Source organism: Epinephelus moara, chromosome 3 (assembly GCF_006386435.1).
Source record: "Epinephelus moara isolate mb chromosome 3, YSFRI_EMoa_1.0, whole genome shotgun sequence".
NCBI classification, from domain to species: Eukaryota; Metazoa; Chordata; class Actinopteri; order Perciformes; family Serranidae; genus Epinephelus; species Epinephelus moara.
The window spans coordinates 2,543,020-2,560,930 of record NC_065508.1 but is presented as its reverse complement, the minus strand read 5'-3'; the positions used below and the strand labels follow the sequence as shown (position 1 = coordinate 2,560,930).

At 41.6% G+C, this 17,911-nt stretch overlaps 1 protein-coding gene across 2 annotated transcripts in view; it reads right to left on the bottom strand.

The window, feature by feature from the left end:
- Nucleotides 1-16,088, bottom strand: part of nlgn3b (neuroligin 3b) — an 18,996-nt gene extending 2,908 nt beyond the window's left edge. Inside the window, exons 1-6 of one of the 2 annotated variants that reach the window (XM_050041273.1) lie at nucleotides 15,751-16,088; nucleotides 11,727-12,391; nucleotides 9,829-9,888; nucleotides 8,772-8,921; nucleotides 6,908-7,093; nucleotides 4,077-4,866 (exon numbers count right to left, since the gene is read on the bottom strand). In XM_050041273.1, coding sequence (XP_049897230.1) covers nucleotides 4,077-4,866; nucleotides 6,908-7,093; nucleotides 8,772-8,921; nucleotides 9,829-9,888; nucleotides 11,727-12,207 — 1,667 coding nt within the window. In that variant the 5' untranslated portion in view covers nucleotides 12,208-12,391; nucleotides 15,751-16,088. The remainder of the gene's footprint in view (nucleotides 1-4,076; nucleotides 4,867-6,907; nucleotides 7,094-8,771; nucleotides 8,922-9,828; nucleotides 9,889-11,726; nucleotides 12,392-15,750) is intronic. The other variant, XM_050041274.1, reaches the window with a different exon arrangement.
- Between the last annotated feature and the right edge of the window lie 1,823 nt (nucleotides 16,089-17,911).

The following is a 17,911-nucleotide window of genomic DNA, read 5'->3' as shown; positions in this document are numbered from 1 at the left end:
AGAGATATTGTTTTGTAATATAACTGAATTTTCTATCCATACATATAAACTTTAAATATATTAAAATTATAAGGCATCTTTGAGTAAACTGCGAGTATCATTTAAGTAGGCTATGTCGTGGCCAGGCCGAGTGTCCTCTTTTTTGGAAATCAAAATATGGTCACCCTAACGTAGCATCTCCGGTCTCTCTAATCTCTCTTTCTTCATCTGTCCTTGAATATACTGTAGTGAGCGACAGAGAGTGAGCTGTACCCAGCATGTCGTTCAAGGGCCCTGACACACTGAGCCAACGGTTGGCCGACAGCTCATGTCGGGCCATCAGTGAGCGTCTGTCACCCTAGATTTTACGGTGTGTCCCGCACTGATGGCACTAGAATGCCCTTTTGTCAGCTGATTCAGCATGTTAAATCTGCCTGCTGGTGAATGACATCACTCTGATTGGCAGGTCAGCTCAGTGCAGGTGAAGAGAGACAGAAGCAAACAAACAACTGAAGTCACGAGGGCGTGAGATTGAAATAAACTTGTTATATTAGGTAAGATTATGTTTTTTAGCCATTGGGCTCTTTAGCAGAAACAGTTTGTAATTGTTTGTCTTTTGTTGGCTAGTGCACAGTTACTATTTGTTCTTTCAACATCAAGTTGCATTGTTGATGTGCTAACTGTCTAACTGGCGTCTTATATCCATCCTGTTGGTCTCCCTGTTTGCCTCTTGAATGATGAATACAGACTACCCCTGCCTGCTGTGTGCTGCATGTGCTACTTGGCCACTGGCTGTAGTCTTTGTGATTATGTGTATACGTGCAACTTTTTGGTTGACACACAGGCAACGTGTTGGCCTTTGGCACCACTAGTTCTATGAAGTGGGATCACTGTGGCTGGGCCTCATCCGTTAATAGGGGCCCTTTCTCAATAAACCATACACTATGTTCATAATGCACTACTACTAAATACTACATGTCGGTGGATCTCAAGAGCTCCTATTCTGGGCTGCAAGTCCTTGGGTTCTCGACAATACAGCTGCCAAGTGTGAGATTTATCAGCTGAATGGTTGTCGAAGAAATCGGAAGACAGACAAAAAGACAGGCAAAAAGAGACTCCTTCCATTTTAGTTAGATGTGATGGAAGAAACCTAAATGGTAATATTAGTGCTGGGTAATACCTGAGTATTATTGGTAATCAGCTTTCAATACATCATCATTTTGTGATGATATGATCTTATCAAGATATGGATCTAGAAATTAACGATTTAGAACAAGCTGTATAAACATACAGCTTGTAGAAGAAAAGAAATTTGTTGTTGATTTTTGTTGCCATGCCCAATGCAAATGGAAACAAAAGGCTTGTTTGTTGGTAAATTGTAAAATAAAAAAAGAGGAAGAACTTCTTCAACATGAGTTAACACAATGTAATATCACCATCTCTCCTCAAGGGCTCAGCATTCCCTCATTCCTACCCATGAGTCGAGCGGCCTACAGTGACCTGCGCTGTGCTTCCTCCTACTGCTAGAGCCATCATCCACAAAGACTCATTGCAGCTGTGCATTCAATATGCAGGAAGACTCCAGCAGGGCAGCAGCAGTGGAGTCCTCCACTACAATGCAGCTCACTTAGGTCTCTCTTATCTTCAAAGACACACAGCAAATCGGTTCCTCTGTACGACAAATTGTAAAACAAGCTGTCAGAACGGTGCAGAAGCTGCAGAGCTTCAGTCTGTTGCACTTTTAACAGCATGTATTCCCAATGCTGAGTCACTGTTAGTGTAATATCAGGTCGAAATCACCATAGCCTCTCTTGGATATAAACCCTCATTTGCTGAAAACTTAATCACACTGGAAAAACTCTCCTCTCCTTAGCATACTTTAAAATGTCACTGCTTCTAACGGCAATCTGATGGAAACAGTAACTTGAAGGCTTCCCACTCAAATCCTTGCAAACCTTCAATAAAGACATTGCTATTCGGCACCAGGGTATTAATATTATGTATAGCAAGCAAACGTGGATTTACAGTGTGTACATGACAATTCTGTACAAATTATTTGTGCCACCACTACTTGAAATTACGATTCAAAGTAAGGTTGGTACAGGTTAATGGAGTACATCTTCACTGCCTCCTCAAGTTTTCTCTTCGACATAACCTTTCTGTTAAACAGTGAGTGACTGCTTTAAACATTTATGTGATTTAAGCTATAAATTTTAACATCTGTCACCTTCAGCAAGTCTGGCCAAAATGATGAAACTTTGTTATGTGCGTAAAGCGAGATTATACGGAAGCCTAAACTGGCTCCTTTAAAAAGAGACAACATGGCATTTAAAAAGACACAGCTTTCATTTGATAGAGTGTGCTTATTCAATGTGACTGTACAGTTCAGCCTTTCCAAGAGTGTACACAATTAGATATCTAGTTAATACAAATTTTATTTGTATGAGTTAGCAGCTCTTTACATGTGTAGTGAGGTTGAAGAAATTTGAGGAAGCAGGCCTAACTTATAGTGCGAAGTGTGCATTAATGACAATTTATCATTTATAGACTTTCTTATTAATTGATAAAAACTGAAGCTCCACGTTCCATGTGAGAGTTCTTGTGAACTAACAAAGAAGAACAGTAGATAAAGGCTGGAAGACATGGCAGTGGGAGCTCAAGCTGCACTTAATTAGGAGGCACTACTTAAGGCAGAATCCCGCAGTCCTTTAATCAGCATGATAAAGGAAGGGTGAATGCAGCAGAAGTTAGAGGTTGAACATCTCAACACAAATAAAGTCTGCACAAGTGAGGTCACACAAGTTATACCACAGGCCAAAAACTGAGTGTAAATATGTGTGAATAAGCCATATTTAGGTTGGGTGACTAGACCAATATATTGGCTATTGGCAATTGGCTGAGTATATCACCACTTGGTTTTTGTGGGAGATTTCTGTCATTTTATTTTGCTAATTTATGGTCTGCCTCCAAAGAACAAGCGAGAGCAGTGGCTCAGCTGCCCACTGAGCAGCGGCCAGCAACGGTAGACACAGACAGCATGGAAAAACAGAGCCATCATATTTTCACATCAAACTCTGTGAATTTTTTTAATTTTTTTTTTTTATACCAAACTAGAGTTGGAGCAGTGGAAAGCCTAACCAAGACAGAGTTGGTGAGTTTTAATTTGTTTGTATTGAGTTTAAATGAAGTATGTTTCAAAATAAGCTAACAAGGCCGTTAAGATCATCTGTGAAAGAGAAGAACTTAAATCTAAGAGAGCTTGTGGAACATTGGGAACTTGCTGCTCAAACGCATCTACCAGCTAAAACTGAGGTGGTGAAGGGTGGGCTTTGGCAGTAATCCCAACGGTATGATTTTCAATACTGTTAAAAATACAGATGCTAATCTTGCAATTAAACTCATATCCAGAGGCTGTATTGAGGATGTGCTGTATGTACTGCACATCACGCGCCACCAGAGGTTAATCTCTACTGGTGGAACAGGAAGCTGAGCTGGCAAACATGGCTGACATCCGGTGGTGGGGATAACGCTAGAGGACTTTAAACCACTGGCTAGCAACAGCCGAGAGAGACCGCAGTGAAAAACCATGTATTTTCACATCTAACTCGGCCAGTGAAGGATTTAGTTTGACCAAACCAGAGTTGGTGATCGTTTGAACAGTCAACTAGCTAACTAAACAACGAACAAGGTCAGTTTGATTGCAGTGTTTTTCATGATGGGTTAACAAGGCAATTGAGCTAGTCTAAAAAGACACTTGAATTCAGAAGGTGTGTGGTTGTATTTCTCTGTTAAATAAGGACAATAGGTGTAAGGATATTACCTTTGTTGACATTTTGTAAGTTTTTTAAGAGAGCTTTCAAAACATACGGCATGCCCTGGTGAAGTTTCAGGTAGCATGAAGGTATAACAAAGTAGATAACATCCAAGCCTAATGGGGGTTGCCACACACCTGCCGAAAATATCTGCAATTGCCGGTTGTTGGGTTGACGGAGGCCGATTGGAAAATCTTAATGTATGGCCCAACCCTAATCTGTATCAATAAGCCATATTATTATTAACATGTCCTTTGGTTTGTTCCTGGGTTTGCTGTTACTCACCCACTCTTGGCAAAGTTGGTCCAGTAAGTCATAACCACAGCGCTGAGCATGATGTCATTCCTGGAGAAGTTACAGGGGAACAGGTCAGTTGGGCCCACCATTGGGATGCCAAACACATAAGGCACCTCATCTCCGTGGGCTGAGTCTGACCACACTGGCTTCATGAGGCTCTGGCAGTGGTGGTAAAAGGCGTAGAAGTATGTAGGCGAGCCATAGCGGGCGTGTAGGTCAGCCGTCACCACTGAGGGCTCCACCCACTGGTGGTCGGTGAAGAGGGCCACTAGGGTCTTTCTCCTGGTCTCCGGGTTGTCCTTGTCAGCCCAGTCTGTGTACATGAATTTAATTGTCTCCCTCAGTGTGTCCTTGCCTTCTGGGTAGCCATACAAACTGTCCACAAAGTCTGATACTGCAAAGTCAAAGTCGCTGCCAGACACGCCGTCCTCCAGATCCATCACGTTCTCCACAAAGCGCAGCCCTTCTCCCTGATTAACACCTAGCATTATATCATAGTTAAGGAACTCGCCCTGCTCCATCAGGATCTCTGGGTCATCCGGAATGACGTCTCCGTCAATGACCGGACCGAAAGCGACGCGGTATCGGGCAGCCTGGATGTCTTGCTCGACCAGCTCCCTCGCGCTCTTCTTCTGCAGGCAGGAGACCATGTCTACGGTGTCCAGCACGTTGCAGCCAACCCTCTCAGCCAGCATGCGAGTGTACTTGACTGGTTGGTAGTTGACAGCCCAGCTGGATAGAGCTGAGCCGCTTTGGATGATGGCTCTGTGGAACAAACCTTGGGACACAACATTCAGAAGAAAAAGACACAGAAGACAAAAGAAGCCCAGAGAACAGTGGTTAGAATTTTGGCTCAGCGAAAAAAAATTGTATTATTTTCAGCACAAACCTTAAGAGCATTCTGAATCGCCCCAAGCAAAGACAAAATTCACTTTTGCCATTGCTATTCACAATTAAATCCAAGGTTTGTTGACACACAACATTTAGGTAGATAAGAGCAAACAAACCCACATGTGATTCACTTTGAATACTAACCAGGGAGATAAAGCATTAGAGTGAAAGAGAGCGAAAAGGCCAGATTGAGCCTTGCTGATGAGAGGCTGCTCAGTAAAGCAGCTTGTGGAAAAAATGAGCTGGTAATAGGACGTTGGCCCATTCTGCTGTTATTATAATGACAACAAAGGACAAAAATACTTGCTTTTCTGTTGATCCCCTTATTTGTTTGATGTGCTGGCATTACTATGTGCGGATGATGGTGAATACAAGTCAAATTAATGATCAGTTTGCAGTGAGGAGGTTTCTATTTTTCCCTACGGCAGTTAATCACACATGTATCGTAGAATCGTTAATACTGTGTGTCTAACAAGCTGCACAGCTTACATATAGACTGCTGATGCCAACTGTGCGGTGGAGGGTCTGTGCAGGGAGCTGAATATGCAGTAACCCTGATCCTTCAATGTTGATACAGTAAACACGACGCTCTGTTGAATTGTTTATATGCAGTGCGTCACCTCTGTCTCTGGGGATTTTGTATCTACCACCTAAAAATGACAAGTGATATGTATCAAGTCAAAAAATACTCTGCTGAGGTTAAGGCATAGAAGTCGCTGGAAAAATAGTGCAGGGACAGTGTCACTTTCTCCCTCCTCTGCTGTCATTTATTTAAAAAATTTTTTAGGGCAGCAGCTAGCTAGTCTACTTCAAAGACAGCCGGAGGTCTTTGTGCATTCGCTGCAGCCGAGTGAGGGCATCAAATACGAACCTCACAAAGGACAGTTGCCGCAGCCTCTCTGGCATTGACGAAACATACAATTTGTGCCCTTCTTGTGATTCTGTCCAGCATCAATGGGTGGGCCCGGGCAATAATACAGCGAAGATAAGAGGTTCAATTCCCTGTGGGCCACCCACATTGAAATACGCACCTTTGATTCTTGCAAGGAGCTTTGGATAAGTGTTAACCAAATGGCAAGATATTCACTGAAAGAACTCTTTCTTTTCAGGGGATATCAGATACCAGTTTCCTGTGAGAAATATATACTTCAATTCAATGATTTCTATTGTCAGTGCGAAAATAATACTGTTGAAGGCATGAATTTGTATGAAAGCTGAACTAGAATGTGACATTTTTAATTAAAACACTGCCAATATATGTGGGGAAAAAGGAATATCAATGTGGAAAATATTAACCCTATGTCAACCAACCTTGTCTCTGTTTTCACTCAAGGCTCGTTAAATACAGAAGACCAATGAAAAAAAAATTAAATAAAATCATCGTGTTTTTTAATATTTTTTGGACCACCTTTGAAACATTTCACCACACAGTGCAGGTCGGTAAAAGTGGGCAAACAAATCTGACTGACGCTGAAAGACGGAAATATTAGTCAGTCGGAATGGTGAAAACTGGCGCACACAGGTGAACGCGCTGGTGTGGTGAAAACTTTATAATGCCAGTAGGCTTCTTTAAGAGCTTCACATTTTAAGAGGCAAAGCTTTTAGGCTGATTAGACTGAGTAGAGGGGGAACAAAAGCAATCACTTACTTAACGAATACCCCCTTTACCCTACTCCCATATCATAACACTTCATCTCCCTGACAGACCATTTAGAGCTGCACTTGAAACAAAGACCAAAATTCCAAAATGATTAAAAATTATTGTTCAAAATGTAACATTGACATCATCATGATGAGAAATTAATATGATTGCAGTATGAACTTTGTGGAATTTGACTTCATGTCTCTGCATTAATTACTGCTTAAAACTTAGCTCATAACTGAGCAGATCTGTATCGATCAAAGTCAGAGATGATGGTGATTCTTACCCTCTGAGTGGTGGGACAGAGTTAGCAGACTGACACACGAAGCACCAATTCCAGATCCAAAAACTGTTATGCGACCAGGGTCTCCTCCAAAGTAGCCAATGTTCTTACTGATCCAACGGAGAGCTTGAATCTGGTCCAGGAGTCCATAGTTTCCTTTTGCTGCCTGGTCACCAGTACTGAGGAAACCTGGAATATACAGGGAGACAGCAGAGCCAGTGCTGAAGTAGATATCTCGAGTATACTGTATGTCACAGCTTTGATCTAAAGTTGTAGCCCAGCAGGCCATTTGAGTGAGCTGACACCATTTCCCCTTAGGTGCAAATATGCCTTTGCTCTCTCCCACAGTGTCTCGACTACTTTAGGCAACTCCTCGTAATAGTCTGCAAGCAGCAGCGCCCCTCAGGAAGTGATCAGCGCTCTGCTCATCAAATCTGAATTCTCTCCTTGTGTGTGACTTCATAAAATTCAATGTGCATAAATAAATAAATCTTTTACCTGTGCCTGTTTCTCTACACGAATTTCATAAAACCACACAGAGGTCACTGCTGCTCTTACAATTGATCCTATTACTTATTCCCTTGTCTAGTCTCATCTAAACAACGTACTGTTTTGAATGTTAAACACGGGGAAAACTCTTGACCTTGTGAATGCGTGTAAATACTGCATCTCTCCATACTGTGTTTAAATAATTTTCCTTTCAAGAATGGCAAAGGCTCATGATCTTGTACAGATTAGATAAATCCATGTAAAGGAAGATAAATTGTGTTTAAAGAATGGGTCTAAAACAGCTTGTGTGCAACAAGGACGGACCATGATAAGTATTTGCATCACTTTCCCGCTGAAGACAACATTTGTATGCAAATCAAGCTACGCCATGCTACCAAGGTCTCAGGTGCCTATATTTTCTCATACTGTTTACATTTTTCTCTCATGTCTCTGACTCTTTTTATAGGTTATGACAGCGACACAAGTGGAAATTAAAGGGATACTGTGCTGATTTTCAACGAGCTTTCTGTCAAAATGATGTGGGTAGTATGTGTAAATGAACTTTCATTAATCTTGCCAGTAACCCTTGCTCATGTCCTAGCTCATCTGCCGGGTGATGTGTTTCGCAACGGATTTTTGCTGGCTCTAGAGCTGTTGCTCACACCACAGATTGTACTTCTGCATTAGGACACAAAGAGTTAAGAGGGAGATTGAGAAACAAATCCACCCCTCTCTGGCTCTCTCTAACTCAGATCAAACTCAACCCATGATTCTGTCACTGTGTTGTCTATTTCTGGCCTAAAAATGTCTTCAGAAAAATATTTTAGCAAACTGTTTAGCTGGATTACATGAGTTTGTGCACAGGAAGTGGGCGCCATACTGTTTCCTGTATTGTAGCAATGGAAGCTGAAAAAACAAACAGTAAAGCTAAGCAGTGTTGATCAAATATGAACCAAGATTATGTTGCTGCATCCCCTCACCTAAAATGTTTTCAGAAATATTTGAGCTTACTGTTTAACTGTAATTCAAGATAGTTTGTTACTAGCTGGCCGCCATATTGTTTTCAGGCAGGAAACTCACATTACATCTCCCACCAGCTAAAGACTTTATTGGTCTGGTGCAGCACAGTACATTCTGGTAGTTGTAGGTTGAACGCCACAGCCCCTTTTCTCCGTTTTTTCTCTGGTCGTGTACCACTAATTTCAAATGTATTAATGTTTTTCTACATAGACAGCCCAGTTTTATGAAAAGACCATCTTTCCAGCAGTGGAACACTTCTTTAACATCTATTGTGACAGCTTATTTTCCCGCATTAAATGGGCTAATTACACCATTTGAAACACCATTAAAAGTCACCACACAGAGACGGTGTCATCACCTAATATTCCAATTCTGTAGTTGAGCGTGACGACAACAACATTCCCATAACTGGCCAACACGCTGCCGTCCATCATGTTGCCAGTGCCCTCCATATAGGAGCCTCCGTGGATGTAGACCATCACAGGCCGAGCTTCAGAGTCCCTTATATCTGCAATGCAACACACACACACACACACACACACACACACACACACACACACACATGCTGAGCAAACAACTGCCAAGGCAACAGTAATGAAATGGAGAATTAATGGAGCACCGTTATTAAAACTTTATATAAACTGTTCAGTGTGAGGTATGAGTAAAGACAGCTTAGAAAAGGTGCTTAGAAGCAGTGGTAGGCTTGTGGTTTGAAAGCTGTAATGACATTTAGAAAATGCATGGTAAATACACTCTGACAAGGGGTGTATGAATAAAAGGGTCAAGTGTAATTAACGATTGCAGTGCATGTAAGTGCACAACCAAGCTTAGTCGCTCTGTGACATATCTGAAATTCTCTGAATTTGAGGTAGAAGGAGAAGAAAATGTATTGATTTGACTCACTTGAGAAGGAAATTCTCCAATGATTTTACAGTACAACATATAATATGCATGCACAAGCATAAAGTACATGTTTCATGTGTGTTGGACTGAAAAATACCACACTACACTGAGCTTGTGTTATCTACAAGAGAAAGTGTTCTCTTTTTCAATAAAAGAGAAAATCTGTGTTTCATGTTTGCACAGCAATTCATTATATTGGTCAAAGACTGTCTTTAAAGGGGAATATCAGACAGATAAGTAGATAATACAATCTGTGGATCAATGTGCATGGCAGCAGAGATGTAGCTCTTACTGAAAGGATTGCTACAGAGCTCAATTCAAGACACGAGGTTGCAGCAACAGCAAACTTATGTAATCAGAAATCAGATAACACCGTTTTTCTTATTCCACTTGAAATAAAAGAGCCCCCACGTTTTTTTCGAGAAAGTAAAAAGTGAGAAGTGTAAGATCTTCAGCCACCAAACTCAAGCTAAAAGAATCCATGCATCAAGACTTTGAGCTCGTAAAAATACCTTCAGATATATGAGTCTCAGCATGTGAGAAAGCCGCCCCCTTTTTCCTGTGTTGGCTCCCTGGGATTCACATGAGGAAAAGAGAAGTACAAAATTCAAAATAGCATGGTTGACTGTGCCTCTTCTACTTAATATACGGTCCAATCAAACTGACAGAATCAGGAGAAAAAAAAAAGTCCCACAAATTATAGGCGAAAGGAGATTACATACAGCATGTTGCACTTTTCCCTGTAATTGCTTTTCTGACAAAATGTAGATGACATTATGCAAAATCTTGTATGACACAATTACATTATGAGTTAGAGCAGAGTTACAAAACAATCTGTTAGTTTTTATCAAGCAAACATATTCTTGTTTCTTGTTAGATACTTGTAGGAGATGGCACAGTGGGTGTATGTGCACACATCCACATACACCCACTGCTACCTTTGAATGGTTTATTATCTTGTCGTTATATTGATCCAGCTGCCTCGGCTTTGACTGGAGTAATACATCTTTCTTGGTTCATTTCTATCTCTCTGTACAATTATATTTTTACACAAAGTGTCATGTCGATTCTTCAGGTAAACCACTGCAGGAAAGCTCCTGAAGATATGAGGTATAGGGTTTATTGATGAATGATTAATAAACTCTGACTTCTTAGTTCGGCATGGGAAAAGGACTACTGGAGATAAAAATGAAAACAGCAAAGGTTTCACATCAGCGAAACAAATAATAAAGTAACAGAATGCCCAGGGTGCATTTTAAATAAACAATGACATAGTCTAAGGAAATAAAAAATGTATAGAACCGATGGGTTATGTTATTTCCTGAAATGTGAATGCGAGTGTCATGTTTAATTAACCTGTTTGTGTGCCGGGCGAGGAGGCCTTTAGGCAGCACTCAGACCAGGAGCTTTATAAAACGTGGGCTGCACCATTTTGGACAGCTACCTCTCAAGCGGGCTGTTTATCTGTTGCTACGCTACCACAGGAAAGTCAGTCAAAGAGTGGCATGTTACATACAAAAGCTGAACACGGGCCAACTTTGAATGCTGAGTGTTCTGTGCTATACTGAATGCCTGAGAGGGAGGAAGTATGTTCTTAGATGGAAACCATGTTCAATTGGTGTATTGAAGTAATTAGAGAAATCTGTTTGTCAACACTCGATTCAGAGAAGATACAGCGTTACTGTGGGGTTACATTGTACTACTAATCTCCAGATTCACGGCAGAATCACAACATGTTCCCTTGCTGGTTCATTTCACAGTTCTATTAGATACAAAAATGGGAGGGATTCAGCAACCGACAAGCAGAGGTTGACTCCTGTACCTCACTAATTGGCCCCCAACAGACACACTGTCTGAACAAAGCAGCGATTCAGTAAAATATGAAGAAACTGGAATTTTTAGCAAACATGGAAAGCTGGCACTGCTAGCTTTACCAGATCTCCAAAGTAATGCTTCAGGATTACTTTTGATGCTCAGTGGTGACAGCCAAGTATGCTAGGCTCATCATTTTAAATGCTGGAAATTATTGCTTAGTTAAGGTAGAGCACCGCTCGAACAACACCTTACCTCAGCGATATTTCACTGGATGTCTATTAATGGGAAAAATATCCCACTACATTTATGTTTAGTTGTGCCTCTTTGTGTGTATCTGTACACAGTCTTCAGTCGCCACAGCTACCAAAGTATAGATAAATTCCTGCTTATCCATGGGAACATGACTGTTATTCAAATGGAATGTGACTGCAACATGTGAAACAACATTGCTCTGGATGGTAAATCAGCCCTTGGTGGCAGCAATGACATGAGCAGTGGTCGCAAACATGCTTCATGATGATAACAGGACGACATCAATAAAAATGATCAATAGGTGTGGATAATCATCGCTGTCCATTTTACCGCACCGACTCACCATCCTCTGTTGGAGCGTAGATGTTTAGATATAAACAGTCTTCGCTCTGATCCTGAATGTACGTGGCTACTGTGTCCAGGTTATAGGTGAACCATATGGGCATCATGATCTCTGGCACGGTGTTGTGGATGTTCTGAGGGCACACAGGCATGAAGTGGGTAGCATTCTTGATACCTGACCAAGAGGAGGGCTGATCAGGGGGCATGAAGCGCTTCTCGCCCACGGGCGGAGCAGCATAGGGGACCCCCAGATACTGATCAACGGGCCGGAGCACCTCGCTCGGCACGGGAACCCTGAGGCCTCGCAGTTTCCCGAACTGGGTGGTCACTGTCGGGTAGAATTTCTGGCTTGTTGCCTTGGTGAATGACCAGCAGGAACATAGTATCCACCAAAGAAGAGCACAGTGGGTGATGGTTACAGTCCCTTGATGATGTAGCAGGTGTGCAGGCAACAGATGGTCTCTAAATGTAGCCAGCCACATGGTCTGGGCAGGACAGTGCCCTTGCACAGCACTAATGCACACTGTAGTGTCCGCTCAGTCCCTCTGCACGGACTCTGTCAAACAGACATCACTCACTGCGTCTTCGGCTGTTATCAAATCCGAATACACCTCAGCCAGGTATGGACGGCCACAACTTCCGCTTTTCATTGCAGTCCACACAAATCTGAAAACAAGATAATCATAAAATGAGATGAGAAAACATCAAAACTATATGAAAATAGTCTTAAATATCCATGTAAAGGACAAAGTTTTATCTTCTTCCTGTATCTTGGGGCTCAAAATACATACTTTTATATAAGCTTAATATCGGTATGCCACATCCACTGTAACGCTTCGATACTAATAACCTTTTGGGACAAACTGCTGTCTTAAAAGAACAAATTTATGCTTTGACATGTACAAATCACTGAATACTGATCTCTGTGTATCAGTGGGGGAGGAGATGGGAGGAATCTGAAAAATCCGTCTGCTGTGATGTTGGAGCGATACTGCGAAAAACATCTCGAGATAAAAGGTGTTAAGCACCCCTTTTCTCATGTAAGAGCAAAAAAGTGAACAGCAAAGAAAGACAAATCTTTATTAACATGCTTTGAAGAGAGATTAGAAGGACATTACTTGGAAATGTCTGACTTGTGATGATTCAGTGTTTAATACATTTCAAAAACACCAAATATCTAACACCATGAATAGCCTTTTTTTGTGTCTTACATCTAAGCAACACTGTCTGTCACTACTTTGAAGGTGCACAATAGAAGTGTCCCAGAACAAGCATGTCTGATGGGACCACACAAGCACCAGCCCATCCTCATAAAGCAGAGTAACTGCAGGTTAATTGAAAGACTTGAAGAATGCTTATAGGTAGCGAAAGACCATTTAAGTTCACTATCACGGGAAAAGGATCCTTTGACACTTCTTTTTGAGAATTCGATTGGTGGTAGTCTTCGTCTGGTGCAATCCATTTTCCCCCTTTTCACTTCTTTCAACAAACACTAATGGCTAGTTTTTGAAAAAAGGAAGGTTTGTATTCAGCTCAAAGCCATAAATGATATCCTGTTGATTCTGCATCTCTCTTTACTCTAAGTGAAAAATCCTTGATCTTGGATCTGTCAGTTCTTCCAGTAATATTGGACTGCTTAATGCAAAGATACAAACACTTGCCTTGCATACGCATAATCTGTTTTCTACCCCAACTGCAGTCACCACAGCCTCTATGTGGTGATAGTTTGTCTAGTTACCGGTTCACCAGCGTGCACGCTTCAGTGAACAGGGGAATACACATTCACCCCTAATCACATGTGCATATTCAAATAAGGTATCAAATGTAAGCTCACCCATGGAGAACTGCAGAGAGCAAATTGTGTTCCAATTAACTACTTTGTTATCCAAAATGCATCCCGTCTTAGCCCTTACGGTCTCGGATAGCAGTAAGCATAATGTGCTCGACATCAGGCTCTCACTGGCTCGTCAGTGAGCAAAGCAAAAACAAGCTTGTTAACCTAATCAAATCTATTGACGAGTACTGCCTCGAGCATTGTGAAAGACTGCAGCTAAACAGCTCTCTGTCAGTCTGATGAACCTATCTATTAAGACGGGGGGACAATTTCTTCCTCCCAATATGAGAAACTAATTAAGCATAGATGTGGTGCATTGGCTTCTCTCTTCCCCTGCAACACTGTGTTTACACTAGCAGGACCCTACACACAAATTAAAGGCTCTCTTTCACAGGTGTAGCACATTACCTGATATGCACGCCATCGCAGTTTGACAGTTTTTTAAAGAACGAGACACCTCAGAGTTCTATCACACTGGTTCTTTTGAGAAATACTGTACAGCTCTGCCCTAGGCCAGCTTTGTCTGTATTAATTAACACTTATGAATGTTCCCCACAGCCAGAAAAGGACAAGACTTGTTCAATCCCCTATCTTTTATGTGACAATGATGTACGGCTCCCAAGACATTAAAATGGGAAAGATAGAGAACCTGATTTTTTTCCCCTTGTAGATCGGGGCACATATCCTGGTTCGGAACTGACACTGATAATAAATCATTTTGGAGGTAAAAAAAAAAAAAACCTCTCTGTTCACAAAACCTGCTGTGAAATCGCTGTCAATGATCAAATTAGCAGATTGTTCAGTGGGTGTCACCAATCAGACTTGGTTAGTTGTCGGTAGCTTACAAAGCAGCCCTGGAAAAAAGAGACAGTGCTGGGGCTGCTGTAGATCAAAGGGACACTGTGAATTCTTAAAATGAGCGGCACTTCCTTTTAAATTGCACATGCGTTCATGATATTAGTATCATAGATGTGCTTCTTGTTTGACATTTGACATCAAATCAAAATTCTAATTTAAATCACTGCAACAAAGCGAAGGTATACATGATATACAGCACTTTCATTTTGTTTTACTAAATGCACTGCAGACTTTCAGAGCAGCTGAACACTGCCTACAGCTGGGCTGCAGAGTCGTCTTTCTCCAACTTGAGGTCTGCGATGGGACAGATGTGGATAAAGGCTTTATAGCTTACACCAAATGGGCCATGTAGTAAAAATGAGCCATCACTCAGTAGAGTTTGATACACTGCAAGTTTTTGGGCAATTTGGACTGGCAACACGCCCAGCAACAGGAAAGGAAAGAAACATGGGTGAAATATGTCTTGCCAATGAAATGCTTGCAATAACTCAAATGATAAGTTCAAAAATCAAAATGTTTTACAGCCATAACATGTTATTTTGCACCAGCCACATGTTTATGCACCACAGAGGTGGTTTGTTTTCCCAGGGACTGAAATACTTTAATTTGACTGACTTCATCCCAGTTACAGACCCATTAGAATGATTGCTATAATCATGTTTCTCTCCCACCATTACTATCTCTACACCTACATCATCGACAGGCACACAATTCAACACCAATTCACCACTAATAAAAATCTCTGGGACAACATCTTATCGATTAGGTTGTGGTAGCCTGGGGGCCCTCGACATGAGAGCATTTGAGAAGGAGCCTAGTATGTCAGACGGTGCTGGGCTCCCAATGCCCTTGTAATTCGACTGGTGTGGATCAAACCCGTTTTAGTGGATTCCCCAAATCCCCCTAATTTAGCAGTGCAATAAAGAGGAGCGGGGATTGACGCAGAGAAGACCACCTTATAGAGATCGTGCAGGTAGCACTCAACATAATGATCAGTGCTTTAGAAATTAATGCAAGGATCCAGAGGCACAGAGAAAACCAAGCCACAGCCCAGATAGCATCGACAAACTGCTGTAGTGTGTGTGTGTGAGTGTGTGTGTGTGTTTGTGTGTGTGTGTGCTGCCTCACGTTGTGACTGGGAAGCTTATTTAATCTAGGTCTAGGACGGTGTAATATTGGATAAAATGGGGAAAATATAGCGAGCAAACAAATGCTCCACCGTGGTCTATCGCTGAGCAGCGGCTTTAAATGTAACAATAAGCAAAGATTTCAGTGATCAATCTGAACAAAGATTCGTCCCACGGAAAAAAACAGATTCATTAGGTTAACTCACCTGCTTTTACAGAAGCTGATACGCGCTCCATCTCGAGATTTCCTCCATACCATGCCCGTCAGTGTCGCTATTAGACGATGAGCCTGTGTGTGTGAAATATCTCCCCGGTTTCAGTATCACACACACGGATCTTTACTCTTATCTCCTGCTTTGCACAGTCTGTGTGCTTTGCGCATATACGACGCCAAGGTCAGGAGCGCCAACGGTTTTAATGGAGCGCCCACCATAGAGATCTCTCTACGGCGCCCACTGCCAGCGCGTTACTAGGCAACCACCGGGATACGCCAGTGCATTAAATTCACCCTCCAACAACCGACAAAATCCCAATTTAGAAACCATTAAGTAACCACCGTAACCTCGGACAGCACTCACGTACCCACACGCTTTGTGCTCCCCATCTACCTTTGACCAGATGAACACGTGAGGCTATTGAAGAAGCGTGCGGGCCTGCACGGAGAGAAGATGTGCGTTTGGAATACATTACACTTCATTGGCATAAGCCTTTTAGCAAATTGTGACAACCGTGGCAAAACGGGATAGGATAAGAAAATTGCAAACCATCCTCCAATGTGTTTTCCCCACTGGCCTTGTAATATATTTTAAATTAGATTCCTAATCAAGTCATCTCCTTGTAGCAAAGTCTAAACAATATGATTTTACTAATGAAACGTCTGTTCTCTCACCACTGTGGGAATTATATCTGAAAGGAAAAATAATTTTCAAAAAGCAGTAAAGGAGAGCCTTGCAATGACGGATCTGAAACATCAGGCTACTTATTTAACAGTTTGGATGAGCAATGTATGGAAAGGCATAGGTGTAGATTTCAGGAGGGATGCAGAGGACATATACGCTTATTATTTAGAATGTGCATTCCCCTAATAAAAACATGAAAGTAGCAGAGGACTTTTATTTAGACAAAATAAAAGACATTTACAGCATTAATTGATGCCAATATCGCACAAATTGATGTATAAAAATTCACCAGAATGCAGGAAATTAAATGTCTGATGCTCAAAAGTTTCTGGCAGAGGACCCCCAAACCCCTTGTTTCATGCTTCCCCCCAGTGTTGAAATGAAACCTATGCCCTTGTGGAAAGGATTCCCCTAAGGTCCAGTGTTAGGAAAATATAATCCAATAAGTGTGTTTTCTTTTGTGAATAATCTTGAAAATAAGAATAATTGTGTTTTTGTTACCTTGGAACGAGCCATTTATTTCATTTCATTTCATTTCATTTATTTATTTATTGAGTTGGCACAATGCACATTAATCAACATTACTGCATTGAGCATCAATGTAAATGTGCCGGACTTAGCACTGATGCTAAATTTCATCCGCAGTCCTATCTAAATAGGGAGCGGGTAATTGTCTACGGATATCACCATGTTGCATTGCCATGTTTATACACCAGAATGAACAAACTAGACACTGGCTCTAGAAAAGGCTACTCACATTTTCACATTGGTCATTGTAGTTAGAGCCTCCTCTGTAACAAGAGCATCAGAAAAACTGTTTTTTTTTTTTTTGCCTGTGGATATTCTCATTCATCCAGGTCATAGTTATCTCAAGGCAATTGAATCGAACGCAACTGGACTTGGTTTTGTCTTAGAAGACGTTTCACCTCTTATCCAAGAGGCTTCATCAGTTCATGCTTGTCTGACTAGGCTGGAACTAGTCTGACAAACTGGTGTGGAAGCACCCTGTTTTTTTTTTTTGTTACATGAAACTTCTTTTTTTATTGTTTGTACCGGCTTAAATCGCCACGTCCTTTTGTTCTGGGGGAGAGGAGACCTTTGCGTATAATTCAGTTCCTGGTAAAATCCTCCTGAATGTCTGGATCAAAAATAAGGTGAGCACACATCAAGTTATCAGAGAAAACCTGAGCACACATTAGCAGATGTAGGGCTACAGGCCTGTCTCCAACATGCCGAACAACAACGCAGACACAGATTTGTAACGTGAAACTGCTTTATTCAGTGTTTTTACTGGTTTGAATCACCGGGTCAGTTTGTCATGTAGAGGAAAAGACTTCAGCTCACGGTAAAAACCTCCTGAACAATGACCACTGACAGAATTCTAAGCGGAAGAAGTTTCAGCTGGTTGCAATCTGCAGACCTCACCACTAGATGGCACTAAATCTCCCTAAATCTCTCACACTGTTCC